The 24518-nt window shown below is 42.2% G+C and overlaps 1 protein-coding gene across 2 annotated transcripts in view; it reads left to right on the top strand.

Moving 5' to 3' along the window:
• LOC139375198 (60 kDa lysophospholipase-like) overlaps positions 1-13548 on the top strand; it is a 50395-nt gene extending 36847 nt beyond the window's left edge. The window contains exons 12-17 of one of the 2 annotated variants that reach the window (XR_011627763.1): positions 1972-2135; positions 9290-9376; positions 9789-9888; positions 10150-11559; positions 12151-12174; positions 12600-13548. Coding sequence is in view for 1 of the 2 variants with exons in the window: in XM_071116765.1 (XP_070972866.1) it covers positions 1972-2135; positions 9290-9376; positions 9789-9888; positions 11494-11559; positions 12151-12174; positions 12600-12644 (486 nt within the window). In the remaining variant the exon portion in view is untranslated. The remainder of the gene's footprint in view (positions 1-1971; positions 2136-9289; positions 9377-9788; positions 9889-10149; positions 11560-12150; positions 12175-12599) is intronic. The other variant, XM_071116765.1, reaches the window with a different exon arrangement.
• The last annotated feature ends 10970 nt before the right edge of the window (positions 13549-24518 follow it).

Genomic DNA, 24518 nt, shown 5'->3' with positions numbered 1-24518 from the left:
GATTTGTTCTTAACCGTGACTCCTCATGGAGTGCTTGGACACAGCCCTTAGCCGTAGTTTATTGGCCATATACAGTGGGGCAAAAAAGTATTTAGTCAGCCACCAATTGTGCAAGTTCTCCCACTTAAAAAGATGAGAGAGGCCTGTAATTTTCATCATAAGTACACTTCAACTATGACAGACAAAATGAAAAAAAAAAATCCAGAAAATCACATTGTAGGATTTTGAATGAATTTATTTTCAAATGATGGTGGAAAATAAGTATTTGGTCAATAACAAAAGTTTATCTCAATACTTTGTTTTATACCCTTTGCTGGCAATGACAGAGGTCAAACGTTTTCTGTAAGTCTTCACAAGGTTTTCACACACGGTTGCTGGTATTTTGGCCCATTCCTACATGCAGATCTCCTCTAGAGCAGTGATGTTTTGGGGCTGTTGCTGGGCAACACGGACTTTCAACTCGCTCCAAAGATTTTCTATGGGGTTGAGATCTGGAGACTGGCTAGGCCACTCCAGGACCTTGAAATGCTTCTTACGAAGCCACTCCTTTGTTGCCCGGACGGTGTGTTTGGGATCATTGTCATGCTGAAAGACCCAGCCACGTTTCATCTTCAATGCCTTTGCTGATGGTAGGAGGTTTTCACTCAAAATCTCACGATACATGGCCCCATTCATTCTTTCCTTTACATGGATCAGTCATCCTGGTCCCTTTGCAGAAAACAGCCCCAAAGCATGATGTTTCCACCCCCATGCTTCACAGTAGGTATGGTGTTCTTTGGATGCAACTCAGCATTCTTTGTCCTCCAAACACGACAAGTTGAGTTTTTACCAAAAAGTTATATTTTGGTTTCATCTGACCATATGACATTCTCCCAATCTTCTTCTGGATCATCCAAATGCTCTCTAGCAAACTTCAGACGGGCCTGGACATGTACTGGCTTAAGCAGGGGGACACATCTGGCACTGCAGGATTTGAGTCCCTGGCGGCGTAGTGTGTTACTGATGGTAGGCTTTGTTACTTTGGTCCCAGCTCTCTGCAGGTCATTCACTAGGTCCCCCCGTGTGGTTCTGGGATTTTTGTGATCATTTTGACCCCACGGGGTGAGATCTTGCGTGGAGCCCCAGATCGAGGGAGATTATCAGTGGTCTTGTATGTCTTCCATTTCCTAATAATTGCTCCCACAGTTGATTTCTTCAAACCAAGCTGCTTACCTATTGCAGATTCAATCTTCCCAGGCTGGTGCAGGTCTACAATTTTGTTTCTGGTGTCCTTTGACAGCTCTTTGGTCTTGGCCATAGTGGAGTTTGGAGTGTGACTGTTTGAGGTTGTGGACAGGTGTCTTTTATACTGATAACAAGTTCAAACAGGTGCCATTAATACAGGTAACGAGTGGAGGACAGAGGAGCCTCTTAAAGAAGAAGTTACATGTCTGTGAGAGCCAGAAATCTTGCTTGTTTTGTAGGTCACCAAATACTTATTTTCCACCATAATTTGCAAATTAATTAATTAAAAATCCTACAATGTGATTTTCTGGATTTTTTTTCTCATTTTGTCTGTCATAGTTGAAGTGTACCTATGATGAAAATGACAGGCCTCTCATCCTTTTAAGTGGGAGAACTTGCACAATTGGTGGCTGACTAAATACTTTTTTGCCCCACTGTATCACAAACCAACCCAGGTGCCTTATTGCTATTATAAACTGGTTATCAACTTAATTAGAGCAGTAAAATTACATGTTTTGTCATACACGTTGTTTAAGGTCTGATATACCACGGCTGTCAGCCAATCAGCATTCAGGGCTCAAGCCACCCAGTATGCAACAGGTCAATGTGTAGCACTACATGGGTTTGATACCTCAATACCTCAATACATGGTTTTAAAATACACAGTATAACCATGGCACCGTAATATTGATTTATTATTTAACCTTTATTTAACTATACAGTATGAGATGTGTTTCTTGTCATCAGGGCAGTAACTTAAGTCTGGGGGACTATGATGGACGTACCCCTCTGCACATCGCTTCCTGTGAGGGCCACCTCAATGTGGTGCAGTATCTACTGAGCCAGGGCGCCACTGTCTACGCCAAAGATCGCTATGGGGACACACCCCTGCGCAATGCTGTGCGCTTCAGGTAGGGTTGAGCTAACATGTGGGCCAAGATGAGAGCTTTACATTTTGGGGGGGGGGGGGTGACTGAGGTGCATTGAGGGATAGAGGGATGGGTGTTGGTGGAAATGACGTATGATATGTCCTTAAAAGCTTTGCCTTTACAGTTGATGTTCACCCATCCCTTATGATTCAAGCCCCCCAGTAGCCCATTCTAACTGACGGCTTCTATTTGCCCAGGGAGGAGGGTGTGCATCACACAGTAATGATATTGTTACCCTTTCTATGAGCTTATAATATAAACTACAACGCGAAAGGTACAGTTTACTCACTTTTAATCATGTCAGCACATGTAACAGCAGTTTACAGCACTTTTAATCATGTCAGCACATGTAACAGCAGTTTACAGCACTTTTAATCATGTCAGCACATGTAACAGCAGTTTACAGCACTTTTAATCATGTCAGCACATGTAACAGCAGTTTACAGCACTTTTAATCATGGCAGCACATGTAACAGCAGTTTACAGCACTTTTAATCATGTGAGCACATGTAACAGCAGTTTACAGCACTTTTAATCATGTCAGCACATGTAACAGCAGTTTACAGCACTTTTAATCATGTCAGCACATGTAACAGCAGTTTACTTCACTTTTAATCATGTCAGCACATGTAACAGCAGTTTACAGCACTTTTAATCATGTGAGCACATGTAACAGCAGTTTACAGCACTTTTAATCATGTGAGCACATGTAACAGCAGTTTACAGCACTTTTAATCATGTCAGTACATGTAACATCAGTTTACTTCACTTTTAATCATGTCAGCACATGTAACAGCAGTTTACAGCACTTTTAATCATGTCAGCACATGTAACATCAGTTTACTTCACTTTTAATCATGTCAGCACATGTAACAGCAGTTTACAGCACTTTTAATCATGTCAGTACATGTAACAGCAGTTTACAGCACTTTTTGTTTCTTCTTCTTCCTCTCCCCAATTCACTTAAACTATAATTCTTTATTTCCCATGGGCTTCACCAGACTGCCCCCTAGTGGCTGGAATACAACTGTATTAAGCCCCTTACAACATGTTTTCCCAAACATTTCACTGGCCTCAAAACAGAGGATGTAAGTACTGGTCATGAAAACAACTGAGATCTGGGCTAACAGCCATATAACTATCTAGACATGTCCAGTCTACCTTTATGGGCAAAGACACAACCCCCACTAAACATTATCACACTGTGATTAGTAAAGGTAAACAAGAAAATATATTCACATCTGAGCATCTCTAGTTGGTATCCTGATAAGAGCTTGGCAGCCCTAAAGTGTTATAGGTTAGTCTCTGAGCCTCCTCTGCCGGGCTGAACGGCGGGGCAAGGTGGGTGACCCCAATGAATCCGTGTCCACTTCATCATGAGATGATTGAGTCTCTGAGCCCTCAGCTGTTTCCATATTTACCCCCGTCCTCTCTGGGCTCTCCCTGAGGACAGGCTGGCACTCCTTCACAGTGAAGTTTCTATCAGTCTGACCCCGTTCCTCACTATTATCTGATACTAGCTGTGTGCTACTCTGTCTGCTCTCTTCATCCCTACGTGGCCTGTTGATGAAAAGCTGGATAAGAATCCTCATCTGAGCTCTCAGACTCAGCGCTCTCCCCATTTTACTGCTTTTTCTGTGGTGGTTCCCTTCTCCACAGACCTCTACTGGGTGTTTCAACAGGTTCCTCAAAGGGTAAACAATTACATGACATGAGCACATTGCGATGCAGAACCCGGGCCCTGCCTGTACCCCTCTTGGGTTTGACCTCATAGACAGAGCTGTCATCACCTTTCCTGGTTACCACCACATGTGTTATTTATATATTTGGTCCTCCCAGTATGATATCTTTCCCGTCCCCTCACGTTCTGACATGTTACTCACAAGTACACGATACCCTGAGACCAGAACCAAACTCATTTTCTTCCGATCGTAGTAGGCTTTTCCCTTTGCTGTTGATTTCTCCATGTTTCTAATGGCGATGTCATAGGCTTTCACCATCTGTTACTGCCACTTCTTAGCATAATCCTGGTATGATTTCTCCTGTTCCTTTATCTGTAACCCAAAGACAAGGTCAACAGGTAGCAGTGGAGCCCTTCCAAAAAAGCAGGAAATACAGTGAGAACCCAGTAGCATCACTGGTGGTACAATTATATCACCCCAGTTGGCCTTTTTCTCTTCATCTAGTGTGCGCAACATTGACAACAGTGTACAGTTAAATCTCTCCACCGGATTTCCCTGTGGATGATATGGAGAGGTTCTGGAATTGACTATTCTCGTGCAGTTCTGCAAGGCTCTGAATAACTGATTTTCAAACTCTCTTCCCTGATCATGATGGATTTTTGACACAAAGCCAAACCTTGGGAAAAAAATCAGCAAAGTATTTTTGCTGCAGTTTTCCCTGACTTATTTCTGGTGGGGTAGGCTTGTGCACATTTTGTAAAGTTATCTAAAATAACTCAAATGTACTCGTAGCCCCCTCTGCTTTTCTTCAAATGCACATCGTCAATTGAAATCATCTGGGAAGGAGCTGTAGCTCGTACATGTTGCATTGGAGACCTAGTTATTACACTGGGTTTCTTTTGTTTGATACACTTACACACTTTAGTGATAAAGTGTTCAATGCCATGTTGCATGCGCGGCCAATAAAAGCGTCATCGTGCTAAGCACAACACTTTCTGTTCCTAGTTGGGCCATTTCAGTGTGTAAGTACTTGTAAATCAGTGTTCTATACTGACTTGGTACCACATCCTGTGTCCTTTTTGCTGTTTTCCTTTGTAATGATCCATCTGGTGAGACATGGAGCCTGTTCCACTCTTGCAGTAACTGTTTGACTTAGTTGCACTCTTGTTGATATTCTGTTGGTTAAGGCTTAGTTCTTTGACTTTTCAGTTCCAAGATTCTCCATACAGCTGCATCCTTTAACTGAGCCTGCATGAGATCATGTGGAAACAGTCGGTCTGTAACTGTTCCCCCCCACCATGACAGATCATCTTGAACTGATGGCCTTAGTGTGACCATGGATATCCAAGTTACACAGTCATTCTGTTGTGTCTGAACATTATTGAGTGTTGCTTTTACCATCTCAAGTGAGTGTTTCTCTGTGCATTCTTCCATGTAATGTTCAGCATGCAAAGGAGAGCGTGACAGAAAGTCTGTGTCAGTGTTTACCTTTCCAGGACGATACTTCAGTGTGAGATTACAGTCAGACAGCTCCACCACCCAGCGATTACCGGTGGCATTCAGTCTTGCTGTAGTTAGTACATATGTCAAGGGGTTATTATCACTGTACACTGTCACAGATAAAATAGGTCATCTCGGAACCGCTCAGTCACTGCCCATTTAAGGGCAAAGAATTCCAGTTTCCCAGAGTGAAGGTGATAGTTTCTCTCTGCTCAAGTCAGGGTGCGGTAGCCATATACAATGACTCTCAGTTTTCCACTTTGTCGTTGGTATAACACACCTCCCAATCCCTCTTCGGAGGCATCAGCATGCAGGATAATAGGCTCCTTGAAATCTGGGTAAGCAAGCACAGGTGGATTAGTCAACAGACTCACCAAGTGTTCTAATGCTCTCTGGTGAGTATACTCCCATATAACTTTCTGGTGGGGCAGAGCCTGTTCCGACTGCATAGCTACCATGGTCCTTCTCTTCCCGGATGCTGGGGTCTCCGACTTCACTGCTAGTAAGTCATAGAGACATTTAGCATGTTGTGCGAAGTTCTGTACATAACCCCTATAGTACCCTAAAAACCCCAGTAGTTTCCTAAGCTCTCTTACATTTGTTGGTGGCCTGTTTATCAGTTATTGCACTGCTACAATTTCTTTAACATCCATTCTGTAATCCTCAGCAGAAATTATTTTTCCTAAATAACGGACCTCATTCTTGAATAGGTTACACTTATCAGCCCTGAGTTTAATACCCCATTTATTTTGCTGCCTGAGTACCCGACGTGGGGCAAAAAACAACAAGTGGATTAATGCCAGCAAAGCCACTACACAACATTATATTATTTGCACTATAATGGTGACAACCGGTGCCCACAAACTGTTAGGGCCTACATAAAGCTATCCCAACAGCAGAATCCTAACAGCAGTCCCAACACCTTACCACTACTACACCTGGCTATCAGTGGAGCCTTTTCTGGCAGCCAAACAGATCATTCAGCCTAATTTACTGACTTTAAAAAAACATTGCTGAAATGGCGACTTGCTTAAACAAATGTGATTTCTGCTGACAATTGAGATGTACAAACTATGGCTTAAGGGGACGACGAGGATAAGAGGCAATCCGTAATTTCGATTAAGACATTAATGAGCGAGCTAGGACGGACAAGGTCAATAACTATTTGTTCAGCACTTTTGAAATGTACAGCAACAGAATTCAGAACATGGGCCATTCTTACAGTGTTATCCCTGTACACCAAGTCAGAACCGTAGGGCATGTAAAGCAGACAATGAAAGCTCTTACAATATTCAATGATTACATTTCTCACACAGGTTATAGGCTACATGTGCACCACCAAGTCAGAACAGTAGACAAAATGATGAGGTGAAAATAGACCATGTTAGTAGTACATGGGCTACTAAAATTGTTTATTCCCAACTTCCCAGTTGTCTTGAACTCACTGAAGTAAAGTTTTCGCATTTCTGACTTAAGTTGTTTTGAGTGCGGCACAAATTATGCTTCATTGACAGCCTGGCCAATGTTAAATGTTCATCATTTTAAACTTGGAAATGAGCCCCTTAATCCCAGATTTGGGACAGCACAGCCACTCCACTGAATAGCAGGCTAGTGATTGCTTTGCAATGCTTGCCATTAGCCACTGTCACTGATTCCTTCCAAACCACTCATGGTTGAATTTGCGATTTCCAACTTGTTGTGTAATGTATGTCCAATGGCCAATGAGCTTTATCTATTATTTCTATTCATAAGGATTTAAAAGGATTGGCCAGTAGATTGTCGACTTGATTCATAATGATGACTGCTAGCTAAGATTTTGAAAGTAGGATGTTGACATGATCAGTCCAATCAAAGCTACTGTACATTTAATGTGATTTGATTTCATTTTATCTGTGGCCAATGACCTTGAGCCTTCTTGGATGGGCACTTCTAATGTAACTCTATGGTAGCACCCAAGGGGCTAGAATTTTCTAGGTCTACCCTTAGACTTGTCAGTGATGCAGTGTCCCCATGAGTGACAGAATACTGAGCCAATCATGGCGCAACTCTCCGTATTTTCTACTGGCTTTCCCCACCACCACAGAGCTAGGCTGAAACACCAGCATTTTGTAGCGGCTTTACTCAAGAAAACAAAAGTGACTGTTTGTATGCGGCTTAATTAATAAATAAAAAATTATATATATAAATGAGGTCGACCGATCGGAATGGCCGATTTAATTGGGACCGATTTCAAGTTTTCATAACAATCGGTAATCTGAATTTTTGGACACCGATTATGGCTGATTATATTGCACTCCACGAGGAGACTGCGTGGCAGGCTGACTACCTGTTATGCGAGTGCAGCAAGGAGCCAAGGTAAGGTGCTAGCTAGCATTAAACTTATCTTATAAAAAACTATCAATCTTAACATAATCACTAGTTAACTACACATGGTTGATGATATTACTAGTTTATCTTGTCCTGCGTTGCGTATAATCGATGCTGTGCCTGTTAATTTATTGTTGAATCACAGCCTACTCAGCAAAACGGGTGATTTAACAAGCGCATTCGTGAAAAAAGCACTGTCGTTGCACCAATGTGTACCTAACCATAAACATCAATGCCTTTCTTAAAATCAATACACAAGTATATATTTTTAAACCTGCGTATTTCGTTAATATTGCCTGCTAACATGATTTTTTTTTAACTACGGAAATTGTGTCACTTTTCTTGCGTTATGTGCAAGCAGAGTCAGGGTATATGCAGCAGTTTGGGCCACCTGGCTCGTTGTGAACTGTGTGAAGACCATTTCTTCCTAACAAAGACATTAATTAATTTGCCAGAATTGTACATAATTATGACATAACATTGGTTGTGCAATGTAACAGCAATATTTAGACTTAGGGATGCCACCCATTGGATAAAATACGGAACGGTTCCGTATTTCACTAAAAGAATAAACGTTTTGTTTTCAAAATGATAGTTTCCATATTTTTTATTTTTTTAACCTATATTTAACTAGGCCAGTCAGTTAAGAACAAATTCTTATTTCCAATGACGGCCTAGGAACAGTGGGTTAACTAACTGCCAGAACGACAGATTTGTACCTTGTCAGCTCAGGGGTTTAAACTTGCAACCTTCCGGTTACTAGTCCAACGCTCTAACCACTAGGCTACCCTGCCGCCCCAATTGACCATATTAATGACCTAAAGGCTCGTATTTCTGTGTGTTATTATATTATAATTAAGTCTATGATTTGATAGAGCAGTCTGACTGAGCGGTGGTAGGCAGCAGCAGGCTCGTAAGCATTCTTTCAAACAGCACTTTCCTGCATTTGCCAGCAGCTCTTCACTGTGCTTCAAGCATTGCGCTGTTAATGACTTAAAGCCTATCAACTCCCGAGATTAGGCTGGCAATACTAAAGTACGTATTAGAACATCCAATAGTCAAAGGTATATGAAATACAAATTGAATAGAGAGAAATAGTCCTAAAGTAACTACAACCTAAAACTTCTTACCTGGGAATATTGAAGACCTATGTTAAAAGGAACCACCAGCTTTCATATGTACTGAGCAAGGAACTTAAACATTAGCTTTTTTACATGGCACATATTGCATGTTTACTTTCTTCTCCAACACTATGTTTTTGCTGATCCAGTACTGATCCATTGTTTGAGGTCTGATTTATTAGGACTGCAACGTGCATTGTGACAGTGACCGGTCACTGTCAGCAGATACTTTGAAAACTAGAAATATGTCTAATGCACGTTGCAGTCCTAATAAATCAGACAAACAATGGATCAGTACTGTTCCACCTTATGGTTTCAGTTGACTCTGACTCACACTGAGTGATGTTGATTTTCTTTCTACCTTTCATCTTTTCCTTGATTTTAGTACACTGTGTATAGCATCTATATTTGAAAAGGGTCGGTCATATCTATGCATGTGTGTCTGTCCGTCTGTCTGTCCATTCAGACACAAAGAGGTGGTGAAGCTGCTGAGAAAGACTGGAGCTCATTTCTCCAGGGATGAGTTGGAGGATGCCGGCTCAGAGCTGTGCAGGTGAGAGAAACACAGCACTTTTTCACACATGTATTGCCCAAGACTGATCCTGCATAGTTTGTGCAGGTATGACCAGTTGTCCTAGTTGTCTTGCCATAAACACTTGGAATGCTCCCTGACCACATAGCTTCATACCTCTGCAGCATCCAAACATCACCACCACCACAGAACCCTGAATTGCTCCGTTTAACTGATATCTCTCTTTTTTTAAATATTAATAATATTTAATATTTTGTCTGGAGCAAGGCCTTTTCTCTTTGGAAGCAAACAAGCACACTCAGTCCTATTCAGAATCAAGTAGCGTGTTTATTCTAAGATTATACTATGATATCTGATTGCTTGTTTAGTCCCTTTATCATGAAACCTCTTGAATATCAACCCTCCCATTGAATTATCTGGTACTGTGTCGCAGTCTGGCAGCCAGTGCTGACATCAAGGGCCTGGAGATGTGGCACCTGGCCGGGGGAGACCTGGACACGCCAGGCTACGACGGGCAGACGCCGATGGAGGTGGTGAGTGTTTGGGACTGGGAGCCTCTCTCCAACTTACAAACATGGATCGTAAAGGCAACACAGACTAGTTATGTAACATGGATAGTGTAGGGAACACAGACTAGTTATGTAACATGAAAAGTAAAGGATTGTATACTAACTGACTATCGCCCCATAGCACTCACTTTTGTCATCATGAAGTGCTTTGAGAGGTTAGTTAAGGATCATATCACCTCTACCTTACACCATAGACCCACTTCAATTTGCTTACCGCCCCAATAGATCCACAGACGATGCAATCGCCATTACCCTGCCCTGTCCCATCTGGACAAGAGGAATACCTATGTAAGAATGCTGTTCATTGACTATAGGTCAGCATTCAACACCATAGTACCCTCCAAGTGCATCATTAAGCTTGGGGCCCTGGGTCTGAACCCCGCCCTGTGCAACTGGGTCCTGGACTTCCTGACGGGCAGCATCCAGGTGGTGGAGGTAGGAAACAACACCAACATTTTGCTGATCCACAACACAGGGGCCCCACAAGGGTGCTTTCTCAGCCCCCTCCCGTACTCCCTGTTTACCCATGACTGGGTGGCCACGCACGCCTCCAACTCAATCATCAAGTTTGCAGACGACACAACAGTAGTAGGCCTGACTACCAACAATGACGAGACAGCCTACAGGGAGGAGTTGAGTGCCCTGGGCGTGTGGTCCCAGGAAAATAACCTCCCACAATGTTGACAAAACAAAGGAGCTGATCATGTACTTCAGGAAACATCAGAGTGGAGCAGGTGGAAATCTTCAAGTTCCTTGGCATACATATCACTGACGATCTGAAATGGTCCACCCACAGGCAGTGTGGTGAAGAAGGCACAACAGCGCCTCTTCAAACTCAGGAGGCTAAAGAAATTTGTCTTGGCACCTAAAACCCTCAAACTTTTACAGATGCACAATTGAGAGCATCCTGTTGGACTGTATATCACCACCTGGTACGGCAACTGCACCGCCCGCAACCGCAGGGCTCTCCAGAGAGTGGTGCGGTCTGCCCAACGCATTACCGTTAACTACCTGACCTCCAGGACACCTACAGCACCCGATATCACAGGAAGGCCAAAACGATCATCAAGGACAACAACCACCCGAGCCAGTGCCTGTTCATCCAGAAGTTGAGGTCAGTAAAGGTGCATCAAAGCTGGGCCCGAGAGACTGAAAAACAGCTTCAATCTCAAGGTCATCAGACTGTTAAATAGCCATCACTAGGCAGCTTCCACCCTGTTTACATAACCCTGCACCTTAGAGGCTGCTGCCCTATATACATAGACTTGAAATCACTGGCCACTTTAATAATGAAAAACTAGTCACTAATGATGTTTACATATTTTTGCTTTACTCATCTCATATGTATATACTGTATTCTATTCGACTGTATTTTAGTCTATGCCACTCTGACATTCCATTCTTTTACTTTTAGATGTGTGTATTGTTGTGAATTGTTATATATTACTGCGCTGTTGGAGCTAAAAACACAAGCATTTCGCTACAACTGCATGTGACCAATAAAATGTGATTTGATGAAGGTAACCCAGACTAGTTTTGTAAGATGGATCATTAGGTTTTCTCTCTTAGGCTAAGGCTGTGGGGAATGAAGTTGTGATTGACTTCATACACCAGGTCAGCCAGTCCCACGCCCAGGTAAGAGATGGACTATGATCTAGCGTTACTGTTCTCCTCTGTGCTCCTCCAACAGCATTCATCTCTGCTTCAATTAAGAGAGCTTAGCTCTCCGACCTGAGCTCACTGAAATCAAACGAAGTGAATAATATTTTACTGTACCGGTCTTTGTCAGTTTATATTGTCTGACGAACCTAAACCAGTTCAGCACACTGTATTATCCACTTTTTTTCTATCTTCAACTTGTTACTATTTCCTGTTTGTTAAAAACCTCCTAGTCACCACTGTTTTTCCTCATCAGTCAGATGAAAGTAATGAGGTAATCCATCTTCAGTCATTTTACTTTTCAACATGAGAATGAGTCTCATCTCATCCCTGTATATTAATAGATTTGACCAAGTTTAGCAATATATTTACTACAACTAAAACATTACTACGATCCATGATTGTGAATGAATGGTGTGGCATGAAGCATCCAAGAGGTAGCCTATACATTTGATTTGACATATAGGCCTGAAAACCATGTAGGCTACAGAATAGGGACGTTGTTTCATTCACGTAGTTTCAACTTTGCCATGTGCTCCAATAACATGTTTTTTTGCTTACTTCCAGCCTCTGTTTAAAGATGATGCTGAGGTAAGTCTAGAATGGCCACAGCTAGCTCTATGGATTCTCCTATGCTTGGTGGTCGTACCTGTGTCTCCTCTCATCGTATGGTGATGTGTTGCATCTGAGTATGACCTACATGAGTATCACTCGTTGTAGCCTGGCTTGAACAGGTGTTTTCAAAATGGCTGCCTGGTTGAGTTCAATTAGACAGTGACACAAACCTTTGCAGTTGTAGTCTGCCTGGCTTTTGTGATTTGTTCCTGTGATGGCCTCTAAGCTGTGTTGTCTGGTATGATGACCGCCTGGTGAGATGTTTACTCTGAGATAATTATGTGGATTAGTAGCAGAGATTGCAAAAAAAGCCTTCATTTGATGTTATCACTGCTGCTCTTTGTATTGAACAGCACTGCTTGAAATTCAGCTCTTAACCGTTTTCCCCTTGTGTGTTTCAGAATGAAGAATACATTGAGTTCTCAGCCTGTCCAAAAGAATCTTGAAGACGAAGATCCTCAACTCTTTTACCTCTCCATCCATCCCCATCACTCTCCCTCTCGCTTTCCATTTCACTCTCTTACACTGGACATTTGCACAAGCTTGCAGATTTTATTTAGATTCATCCAAACCATTTTACAATTGATATGTTTGCGATAATCTCATTTACTGTTGCTTAACTGTAGTTGTAAAAGCACTAGTAGCGCAACATTGGATGTCAAGTAATATGGATGCACTGTGCCTAGAACGGGCAGCACTATATCTGTTTGCTTTGTATGTACCACAGTATATGATGCATGTGGAGCAATTCACCCGGTTTGCATTAAGAGTATTATCAGTGATCATTGGAAGCACAGGGTAGAATGCTGTACCTTATACTAGGCACTTGATGGGTAGAATGCTGTGCCTTTAGATGTACTTGATGAAATGCTTAGTATAGAGTGCAATCTATTCTAAACTGAAATCCTTGTGAAATCCTTCTAAACTGAAATCATGGTCTGATGACACAAAAATAGAACCGTTTGCCCATAATGACCATCGTTATGTTTGGAGGGAAAAGGGCGATGCTTGCAAGCCGAAGAACACCATCCCAACCGCGAAGCACGCGGGTGGCAGCATCAGGTTGTGGGGGTGCTTTGCTGCAGGAGGGACTGGTGCGCTTCACAAAATAAATGGCATCATGAGGATTGAAAATTATGTGGATATATTGAAGCAACATCTCAAGACATCAGTCAGGAAGTTAAAGCTTGGTCGCAAATGAGTCTTCCAAATGGACAATGACCCCAAGCATACTTCCAAAGTTGTGGCAAAATGGCTTAAGGACAACAAAGTCAAGGTATTGGAGTGGCTATCCTAACTGACCTAAAACAGGGAATTTTTACATGATTAAATGTCAGTAATTGTTAAAAACTGAGTTGAAATGTATTTGGCTAAGGTGTATGTAAACTTCCGACTTCAACTGTATATATATATATATATATATATATATATATATATATAGATAATTTTTTTTTTTTTTTGGGGGGGGGGGGTTTGCCTGTTTTCCGTGTTATTTTGGCATTAATGTGTCACATATCAATTTGCATTTGGTACCTTGGGTTGAGTGTTAGCACCAACACACGAAAACCCTGTTTCTCGAATGTGTAAATTGGGGCCATGTCTTCGCAGATGTAAGTTGTCATGGCAGCTGTTATCTCCTTCCATCTTCGTGATTCTTTGCCATATGGTGTGCCGCGGGCAAAAGCCTCTTGCAACGTCTGAGTCAAGGGTTTGTTTTGAGCACTCGACTGTACTTTTTTGTGTCTCCGTAGACTCTCTCCATACTGTTTCACATGATTCTTGCGTAGGTGGTAAAAGTTTAGTGGTGTTTGGACCTGTTGTCGGGACTGGCGTGCTGCATATTTAGCAGAGGATGGTTTTCTGGCCCGTGTCAGACTTTTCATACCCAAACCACGTCCATGCGACCAAAGTAGCCCCTCTTTTAGGTACGAGCTCTGTGTCTCCGTGCTCTGTGTCACGTTCACTCTCCTCCGTGTTTGTTTGTGTTGCAAATGTTCTTCTACACGAACGCAAAGCTTCGTCCAATTGACATAAAATATTGCCATCAAGAGTGTGATTTGTGACACAACGAAATAAACGATAGAGCATAATGAAACGATAGAAAAATGTATATCGTCACATGATATATATCGTCATATCGCCCAGCCCTACAAGTGATAGGCTAATATTGTCACCCATCAGACTATTCTTGATTTAATCTGGTCTTTACATATACTAAATAATATATGTGTGACATTTGTTTTGATTTAGAATAGACCATTATCATACACTTGCATCGAAACAGGGGCAGTTGAAAAAATACTTTGTCTTTGCATAGGCTATACTCTTGTTGTAAATATAAGCAATGTGCTTAATATTAGGAAACTTGAGAAAAATAGTAGGCCTAGCCTATAGAAAGCTGATGGGATCCTCGTCTTTTTATTTAGCAGCCATCACTGTTTTCTTGCGCAATTGCATAGCCTATATAAATGTTGCGCAACATGAGCTCATGGGCTCTCATCAAGTGTTTGATTCGATTTTCAAATATATTTGGATTGATGTCAGAGTGATTTAGAGGGACAATCAAGTGCTGAGTACCAGGGAGATAGCATGTTTGGTAGGCTATTAATGACCAGCAGCAGCTTTAGAAGTTTGGAGAAGCCTAATTAACATCATTAAATGGTATGGTTGAAAAATTACAAGATCATGTTATAGTATTGTTTATGCATCAAATAGCTTTGATGAGTACCCTCTCATCTGTGTCTGTGGGACTAATTTGGGGCTCTGGGGCTTGAACTGACAATTTATTTATGGCTTGGTGATAAAAACCTACAGCCTGCATTCCATAGACAAGATGTGGCGTGTGACTCAAGATGGAGATAGCCTGGAGGAGTAGAACAAAACCCCTCATTGTTTCTAATCATCCTTGCATCTGGGAAACTAAACTGTGTTGGGGGTAAAACAAGATGAACCCAAGGTGGCTTATGATACCCCGATCTGCATGGGAGGGGTGGAATCAGCCATGACTAAGCATTTTTAGGCCTACTATATAAGACCTCTGTTTATTATTGTAAAGGCTCTCGGTCCAACACTCGAGTGTGGGGTCGACAGCGTCATTATTGCAATAATTAATCAATATTAAATAAAGATGATTGTTTTGAAGAAATGACTCTCTCTCTCACTTGATTAGAATATTCCATGACAACAGTAATGTTGAATTTGACTGCCTTCATGACTCGTGACCGCTGGTGTGGCGGTAATACTGTCAACGCAACAGCTCTAGCTGTGGCTATAACTCCCCATACCAACACACCTTATAGAGCTGCATTTGTCCTCTGGTTGTTTGTAGAGGTAATACATATCAAGTCCTTCTCCTCTGTAGATACTGGAGTCATGAGAGGCTGTGGGGTAATGACTCAGATTATAACGTCCCAGTTCCCACTTCCTGTGAAGTCTTATTTCTCTGCTCACAGCCACACGCTGTTCATGGATGTGTGAACTCAGCCTCTGACACTAAACAATGCTCATCTATTTATTGCCGAGGAGAGATGGGTGGAGGGTAGAAAATAAGCCACAATTTACCTTCGCCATGCATTGAAAGTGTTCCTGTATGGCTCGCCCCACAATTCCCATCACTGTTAAATATAGGCCCTCTGAATCCCCAAAACACCTAATTTCTTATGGGATAGGGAGATATAGGATGGGGGGAAACTTTTTGGAGGAATTGAACTTCAGTTATTCTGTATGTGTGGTCTAACTCATATCAGATCTCTACTGTATATATTTAAGTATCAGGTAAGTCCCCCCTTCCCCAACAGACACACTATCCCACCTGCCAGTCCACCATGGGAACTGAGTTCTCCCCTCTCAGTTACCTGTGTGGTCTTCTCTGGGTGTAGAGGGGTTGGGATGAGTGCTGCCCGTTCCTTCTCCCATTATGCACATGTTGCTTGCTAAATTGGACCTTAATTCTAAGATGGTAAAGAGCTCTTATTGTCCTTGCCTCATGGAATCAATTTCTCCAGCTGCAGGAGAAAGGGCCCCATAGTCCTGTTGGGCCTGTGCTGCCCACCTGGAGGCTCTGGACTGGATGGGGTCCTGGATGGATGGCTTTCACAGATTTCCTTTGGTGGAAGAGGGCCAGGTGATGTGTGGTGGAAAGATTGCTGTAATGGGTTGTTGGTGCTCCTGGCATCAGAGCTACAGAGTTTTGCTGTACTTGTCATGCGAGAGTAGAGGTTGTTTATCTGAGGGCTTACCCCTGTCATGACTGTCCTGAGGGGATCAGAATGGGTCAGATTATGTTGGTGGTGGATGACAGTAGCCAGGCCCTCTCTCACCCACAGAGGGGGGGGGGGGGACTGCTGGGTGGATGACAGTTCACAACCTGTTGGAAATTACAGGAGAAGAGGACTCCCTTTTCCCTGGCTTTTGCCCAAGTGGGACGCAAGTTCATATTTATATAAAAAAATCTGAGTTTACATTGGCGCGTTACGTTCAGTAGTTCTAAACATGCGGTGATATTGCAGAGAGCCACAGTAATTTACAGAAATACTCATAATAAACATTGATAAAACCACTTTGTCAAAATTAGAAATGTCTAATATCTGAAAATGTAGCTAGCTAACGTTATATTATCTTACCTGTATACATCAACATGCATGATGGACGCCTCTCCCTGTCATGAATGCCATGCCACGGTTGCCCTTAGTTTGAAGATGTAATCCGGAGATGGGTGTTTTCTCCATCTCTTTAGCAATCATACTCTAATTTCACTGATTTCAAAATTTGATCCTCCAGAAAGTGGAGAGCAACACTTATGCAGCTCCACAACACAATATATTTTTTTTAAAAGCCGCATTCGACAGGATTACCAATACAGACTGACCAGTTCAAATAGACAGAAGCCTTCTATATGGCAGACCAATCTGAACTCCTTTCTCGGCATGTCCAGCCCAGTCATTATCTCAGCCAATTGTGGAAAGGTTGCTGCCTTTTTTGTGGCGTAACGAACAAGGCTGGTAATTAAACAATTTTATTTGTATTTACAGATGGCATACACGTTTGTTGTTAATGAAAGTTTACATGTTCGAGAAGAAGGCATTAATGCCAAAAAAACGCAATTTGATAAACAAATATTTTTACGTTCAAACGGCTCTTCTGTGAAGTCGTGACTTGCGACATACGCCTAGTTTCCTGAATCGGGTCACAAATGGCAGACAGTCTGGATGACTACAGCAGACATTACACACTATATTTTATTTGGCTGGACAAAGGCAAGGTAAGGTATAACAGGTGGAAAGATGATCACTTAAAGGCTAACCTCAGCTTGAAAGCACTAATTACCCCTCTCCCGTAATCAGAAGAGCTGTCAACATTTAATATTTTGTCAGTGCTGTGTGATGGATTGGGAGGAGGTAGTGCAGACAAAACAAACCTATCAGCCATCTCATGAAAAGTAAAGTTCTCAGTGACAACAATGGGCCGTTTGGTTTCTATAGGCCCTAAAGCCCAGCGGTATTGTGACCCACAAGGGCTTTAATTCCTCAGCGATGACCAGGCAACAGCATCTGAAACCCCTGGTCTAGACATGCTGACAGTTACTTGATATGGTGGTTGAAATGAGTATTCTCCCTCCATATCTCTGACTATCACCCAAACCTTGAAAGAGAAAAAAGGGCTCAGGGAAGGAAAACCATTGTTTGTTAGGTATACAAGCTGGTGTATCGACGCTCTGCTTTCAAAGCTTGCATCCCTGAAGCTCCTTGTCAAGCAAAGTTTATAGTTGATGAAAGACACTGTACAAACAATGTCCTTTAGAAACGTTCCTTCATGTTTTGCTTCTACTCTGTTTGTATTCTCACTGTGTTCAATTTAAGAGCATTGTAAGTTAACCAATATATTCATTGGTTGAAATGTTTTCGATTCCAGTCACTTCCATTGTGTATGTTTAGAAATGTCTTTGTTTATGTGTGGGTATGTGTGTGCGTGGGGGTGGGTCTATGTGTGTGTACTGTATGTCTGTTATTTGTACAGCCAGAGCCAGGGACAGTCAGTTTATGCAGGATTGTTCTGATGGCTGGAAGAGATAAGTAGGTATTGTGTTATGACTGCAAAAAGGGTACAGGTCAGTCAATCAAGGACCATAGCCTACACCCCCACATAGGTACTTATACAGTTGAAATCGGAAGTTTACATACATTTTCGATGGAGTCATTAAAACTTGTTTTTCAACTCCATGTCTTGTTAACAAACTATAGTTTTGGCAAGTCGGTTAGGACATCTACTTTGTGCATGACACAAGTCATTTTTCCATCAATTGTTTACAGACAGATTATATCACTTATAATTCACTGTATCACAATACCAGTTGGTCAGAAGTTTACACACACTAAGTTGACTGTTATTTTAAACAGCTTGGAAAATTCCAGAAAATTATGTCATGGCTTTAGAAGCTTCTGTTAGGCTAATTGACATCATTTGAAGGAGGTGTGCCTGTGGATGTATTTCAAGGCCTACCTTCAAACTCAGTGCCTCTTTGCTTGACATCATGGGAAAATCAAAATAAATCATCCAAGACCCCCACAAGTCTGGTTCATCCTTGGGAGCAATTTCCAAATGCATGAAGGTACCACATTCATATGTACAAACAATAGTACGCAAGTATAAACACCATGGGACCAAGCAGCTGTCATACCGCTCAGGAAGAAAAAATCAATCAAAATGATTTATAAAGCCCTTCTTACATCAGCTGATGTCACAAAGTGCTATACAGAAACCCAGCATAAAACCCCAAACAGCAAGCAATGCTGGTGTAGAAGCACGGTGGCTAGGAAAAACTCCCTAGAAAGGCCAGAACCTAGAGAGGAACCAGGCTATGAGGGGTGCCAGTCCTCTTTTGGCTAGGCCAGGTGGAGATTATAACATAACATGGCCAAGATGTTCAAATGTTCATAGATGACCAGCAGGGTCAAATAATAGTAATCACAGCGGTTGTCGAAGGTGCAACAGGTCAGCACCTCAGGAGTAAATGTCAGTTGGCTTTTCATAGCCGATCATTCAGAGTATCTCTACCACTCCTACTGTCTCTAGAGAGTTGAAACGGGTCTGGGACAGGTAGCACGTCCGGTGAACAGGTCAGGGTTCCATAGTCGCAGGCAGAACAGTTGAAACTGGAGCAGCAGCACGGCCAGGTGGACTGGGGACAGCAAGGAGTCATCAAGCCAGGTAGTCCTGAGGCATGGTCCTAGGGATCAGGTCCTCCGAGAGAGCGAGCGAGAGAAAGAAAGGAAAGAGAGAGAAATACCGAGAGCATACTTAAATTCACACAGGACACCAGATAAGACAGGAGAAATACTCCAGATATAACAGACTGACCCTAGCCCCATAAACTACTGCATCATAAATACTGGAGGCTGAGACAGGAGGGGTCGAGAGACACTATGGCCCCGTCCGACGATACCCCCGGACAGGGTCAAACAGGCAGGATATAACCCCACCCACTTTGCCAAAGCACAGCCCCCACATCACTAGAGGGATATCTCCAACCACCAATTTACCGTCCTGAGACAAGGCCAAGTATAGCCCACAAAGATCTCCCCCACAGCACAACCCGTGTGCGAGCAAGGAGGCCTACAAACCTGACTCAGTTACCCCAGCTCTGTCAGGAGGAATGGGCCATAATTCACCCAACTTATTGTGGGAAGCTTGTGGAAGGCTACCCTAAACGTTTGACCCAAGTTAAATAATTTAAAGGCAATGCTACCAAATACTAATTGAGTGTATGTAAACTACTGACCCATAGAGAATGTGATGAAAGAAATCAAATCTGTAATAAATCATTCTCTCTACTATTATTCTGACATTTCATATTCTTAAAATAAAGTGGTGTTCCTAACTGACCTAAAATAGGGAATTTGTACTAGGATTATTTGTCAGGAATTGTGTAAAACTGAGTTTAAATGTATTTGGCTCAGGTGTATGTAAACTTCCGACTTCAACTGTACATGTATGTGCACAAATATATAAAGTATGTGTGCATATTCCGCATATACAGTGCCTTGCGAAAGTATTCGGCCCCTTGATCTTTGCGACCTTTTGCCACATTTCAGGCTTCAAACATAAAGATATAAAACTTTATTTTTTTGTGAAGAATCAACAACAAAGGGGACACAATCATGAAGTGGAACGACATTTATTGGATATTTCAAACTTTTTTAACAAATCAAAAACTGAAAAATTGGGCGTGCAAAATTATTCAGCCCCCTTAAGTTAATACTTTGTAGCGCCACCTTTTGCTGCGATTACAGCTGTAAGTCGCTTGGGGTATGTCTCTATCAGTTTTGCACATCGAGAGACTGACATTTTTTCCCATTCCTCCTTGCAAAACAGCTCGAGCTCAGTGAGGTTGGATGGAGAGCATTTGTGAACAGCAGTTTTCAGTTCTTTCCACAGATTCTCGATTGGATTCAGGTCTGGACTTTGACTTGGCCATTCTAACACCTGGATATGTTTATTTTTGAATCATTCCATTGTAGATTTTGCTTTATGTTTTGGATCATTGTCTTGTTGGAAGACAAATCTCCGTCCCAGTCTCAGGTCTTTTGCAGACTCCATCAGGTTTTCTTCCAGAATGGTCCTGTATTTGGATCCATCCATCTTCCCATCAATTTTAACCAACTTCCCTGTCCCTGCTGAAGAAAAGCAGGCCCAAACCATGATGCTGCCACCACCATGTTTGACAGTGGGGATGGTGTGTTCAGCTGTGTTGCTTTTACGCCAAACATAACGTTTTGCATTGTTGCCAAAAAGTTCAATTTTGGTTTCATCTGACCAGAGCACCTTCTTCCACATGTTTGGTGTGTCTCCCAGGTGGCTTGTGGCAAAATTTAAACGATACTTTTTATGGATATCTTTAAGAAATGGCTTTCTTCTTGCCACTCTTCCATAAAGGCCAGATTTGTGCAATATACGACTGATTGTTGTCCTATGGACAGAGTCTCCCACCTCAGCTGTAGATCTCTGCAGTTCATCCAGAGTGATCATGGGCCTCTTGGCTGCATCTCTGATCAGTCTTCTCCTTGTATGAGCTGAAAGTTTAGAGGGACGGCCAGGTCTTGGTAGATTTGCAGTGGTCTGATACTCCTTCCATTTCAATATTATCGCTTGCACAGTGCTCCTTGGGATGTTTAAAGCTTGGGAAATCTTTTTGTATCCAAATCCGGCTTTAAACTTCTTCACAACAGTATCTCGGACCTGCCTGGTGTGTTCCTTGTTCTTCATGATGCTCTCTGCGCTTTTAACGGACCTCTGAGACTATCACAGTGCAGGTGCATTTATACAGAGACTTGATTACACACAGGTGGATTGTATTTATCATCATTAGTCATTTAGGTCAACATTGGATCATTCAGAGATCCTCACTGAACTTCTGGAGAGAGTTTGCTGCACTGAAAGTAAAGGGGCTGAATAATTTTGCACTTCCAATTTTTCAGTTTTTGATTTGTTAAAAAAGTTTGAAATATCCAATAAATGTCATTCCACTTCATGATTGTGTCCCACTTGTTGTTGATTCTTCACAAAAAAATACAGTATTATATCTTTATGTTTGAAGCCTGAAATGTGGCAAAAGGTCGCAAAGTTCAAGGGGGCCGAATACTTTCGCAAGGCACTGTATTTACACTGTCAACAGAAATGCAAGGTGGAAAATAAAATGTATTTCTTTCTCAAAACATTGTATTTTCATCCAGATTTTGGGATGAACAGTGACAAAACAAATACAGTAGAAGATAAACAAATTGGCTTGTCCTGCTCCATGTCCTTGTCCTCGTCTCCATCTTATTTTCACTCCTCTTCCACCAACTCTCTCTCCAAAATTGGCCTCCATTGTTGTCGAAACCAAGAAAGCCAACCTGAAGCCTATTTATGGTGCTCAAGCTCTGATTTCTAAGTGAAGAAATTAGCTACAAGTCTTTTCACACGTCAGCACTGGGTGTAGGTAATCGGTGAATGAGTGTGGCATTTGGTATGGCAGTGTTTTCCAAACGAAACACAAGACCTGTTAGTTTTGAATGATGTGTCTAATGTAGAGACTCTGTTTAGTGTTTTGCAAGAAGTGTGTTTTACAATTGCAAACTGAGTGTAAAGCAGATAACGTGCTTGCGGTTTTGCAGACTTGGTCTGAAGATCAGGTACATGAGTTAATGGTTTCACTGTGTGTAAGCGTTTGTAAAAAACTGTATTGTCCTGTTTAATTGCATTGTGTAATTTTGCACAATCTACTGGCAAATAACGGAATGTCCATTCCAAGGACAATGACGTTTAAGTAGCAGGAAGCATTAAATAGAAACAGAAAGTTTAGAAACGACTGTAGTAGTAAAAACACCAAACATTATGATAGCATTGAAAATATATTAACAGTAATATAATTATTTAAAATATCAATACATGCTGTGGTAGGAGGAAAAATATACTGCAGAAATATAAATAAGAAGTTAAAAAGAAGGTTTTGGGCAAGGCAGAATGACACAATTGAGAGGCAGAAGTGGCTATTTGTGAACTGCATACAAAATGAAATGTAAACCATTTTGGTTTCTAATGTATCTGATGTAGCCAGATACCTTGATTTTTGTGCCAGACTTATGTCTCCACTGTCAGGATTACAGATGAAAACGAATAAAAAGCAAAACGACAAATTATAAAATTAGAGCCTTTAACCCTTGTTTGGTGTTCGGTCTGTGGGACCCATTTTCAATGTTTACTTAAAGAACAATAATACAATTAATTATTTTTACAACCTGAGGCTCATTGGCCTTGGCTCATTTTCTGTGAAGAACATGTCAAATAACACATTTTCATTGAGTGCACACTGTGCACCCCCCTACACATTTATATTACATATGTGGTGTTCAGGTCCACTGGACGGACCTGAGGGTAGTAAAAGTGTGTGTGTAGGTAAAAATTAAACAAAAAGGTTTGCTGTGTGCCTTCACTCGGTCTTCCTCCTCCCTGGGCTTGCTGTTTCAATATAGCACCAAGAACCTGTCTGTCTGTCTCCCGCTTTTCTCGCACTCTTTACCCTTTGTAGTACAGTATGTGAAACTACACAATGTCTTGCAGGAACCTGCACAATGTCACTATCTGCTTCGTTAACCAAGACACCAGACCAGCTCGGAGGGAAGAGAGACAAGTTAGCTGCAATCAGGTCAGTGTGGGACAAGTGGGTGGACCGCCTTCCCCTGTTTGACAACCCTGGGCCCAACGTTACTGTTGATGAGCAGCTTATGCCATTTAGGGGCTTCTGCCCCTTCAGGCAGTACATATCATCTAAACCCGCAAAATATGGAATCAAGATCTGGGCTGCCTGTGATGCTGCTTCATCATTTGTGTGGAACTTGCAAGTATATACGTGGAAGCCAGATGGAGGAGCCCCTGAGAAGAACCAAGGGATGCGTGTTGTCCTGGACGTGACACAGGGACTCCGTTGCCACATCACATGCAATGAAACATTTTAGTTTGCGCAAGCTGGGACAAGAGCTCCTCAAGGAGGAGGCTGACGATGGTAGGAACAGTACGAGAAAACAAGCCAGAGCTCCCACCTCAGCTGCTGAATACAAGGAATAGGCCTTTAAGTTTGTGTTCAAGGCCGACACGTCCCAAGTGTCCTACGTGCCAAAGAAAGGAAAAATGCAAAAAAAGAACCCTACGTTGGCCACTTGTGATATTCCTCAACATATTGGACATCTCAGCGTACAACGTGTTTGTCATCTGGATGGCGTTGAACACAGATTGGAACAGAGGGAAGCTCCAGAGGAGACAGCTCTCTCTCTAGGAGCTGGGCAAGGCATTGGTAAGACCTCAAATCCAGGAGGCAACATATCCCAATGATCCCAGCTTCTGCAGCCATCGTGAGGAGGATTCAGGAGGAGGATACTGGTGCCCCATCCACCCGACACACAGAACCAACTACTCCAATACCGGAAGTAAGTGTGAGTGATGTTGTTGCATCTGTGTCTGACTGTCCTACCTTGGCCTGCTGTAACTATATATGTGAGTGAGTGAGATGTTAGTCAAATTCCTGAACTTAGTGTTTTCATCATTCTAGATTACAGCCGGTAGCAATAAGAAGAAGCGCTGAGATGTGTGTGGACCCAAGAAGGACAGGAAGACACAGTACACATGCATCAAGTGCAAGAAATACATTTCCAACACACACACAGTAAAACTCTGTCCTTAATGTGGTGTGTAGACCGGCCTTCATTTGTGTTCAATGGGGCTCATTTATCATTTCCATAAAATACTGTATGTAAAATGTGTCCTTCCAATTTGTTCAGTTCAAAGCA

The sequence above is a fragment of the Oncorhynchus clarkii genome, chromosome 19 (genome assembly GCF_045791955.1).
Source record: "Oncorhynchus clarkii lewisi isolate Uvic-CL-2024 chromosome 19, UVic_Ocla_1.0, whole genome shotgun sequence".
NCBI lineage: Eukaryota > Metazoa > Chordata > Actinopteri > Salmoniformes > Salmonidae > Oncorhynchus > Oncorhynchus clarkii.
Note: the sequence above shows the minus strand (reverse complement) of the source record. Positions and strands in the feature narration are given on the sequence as shown.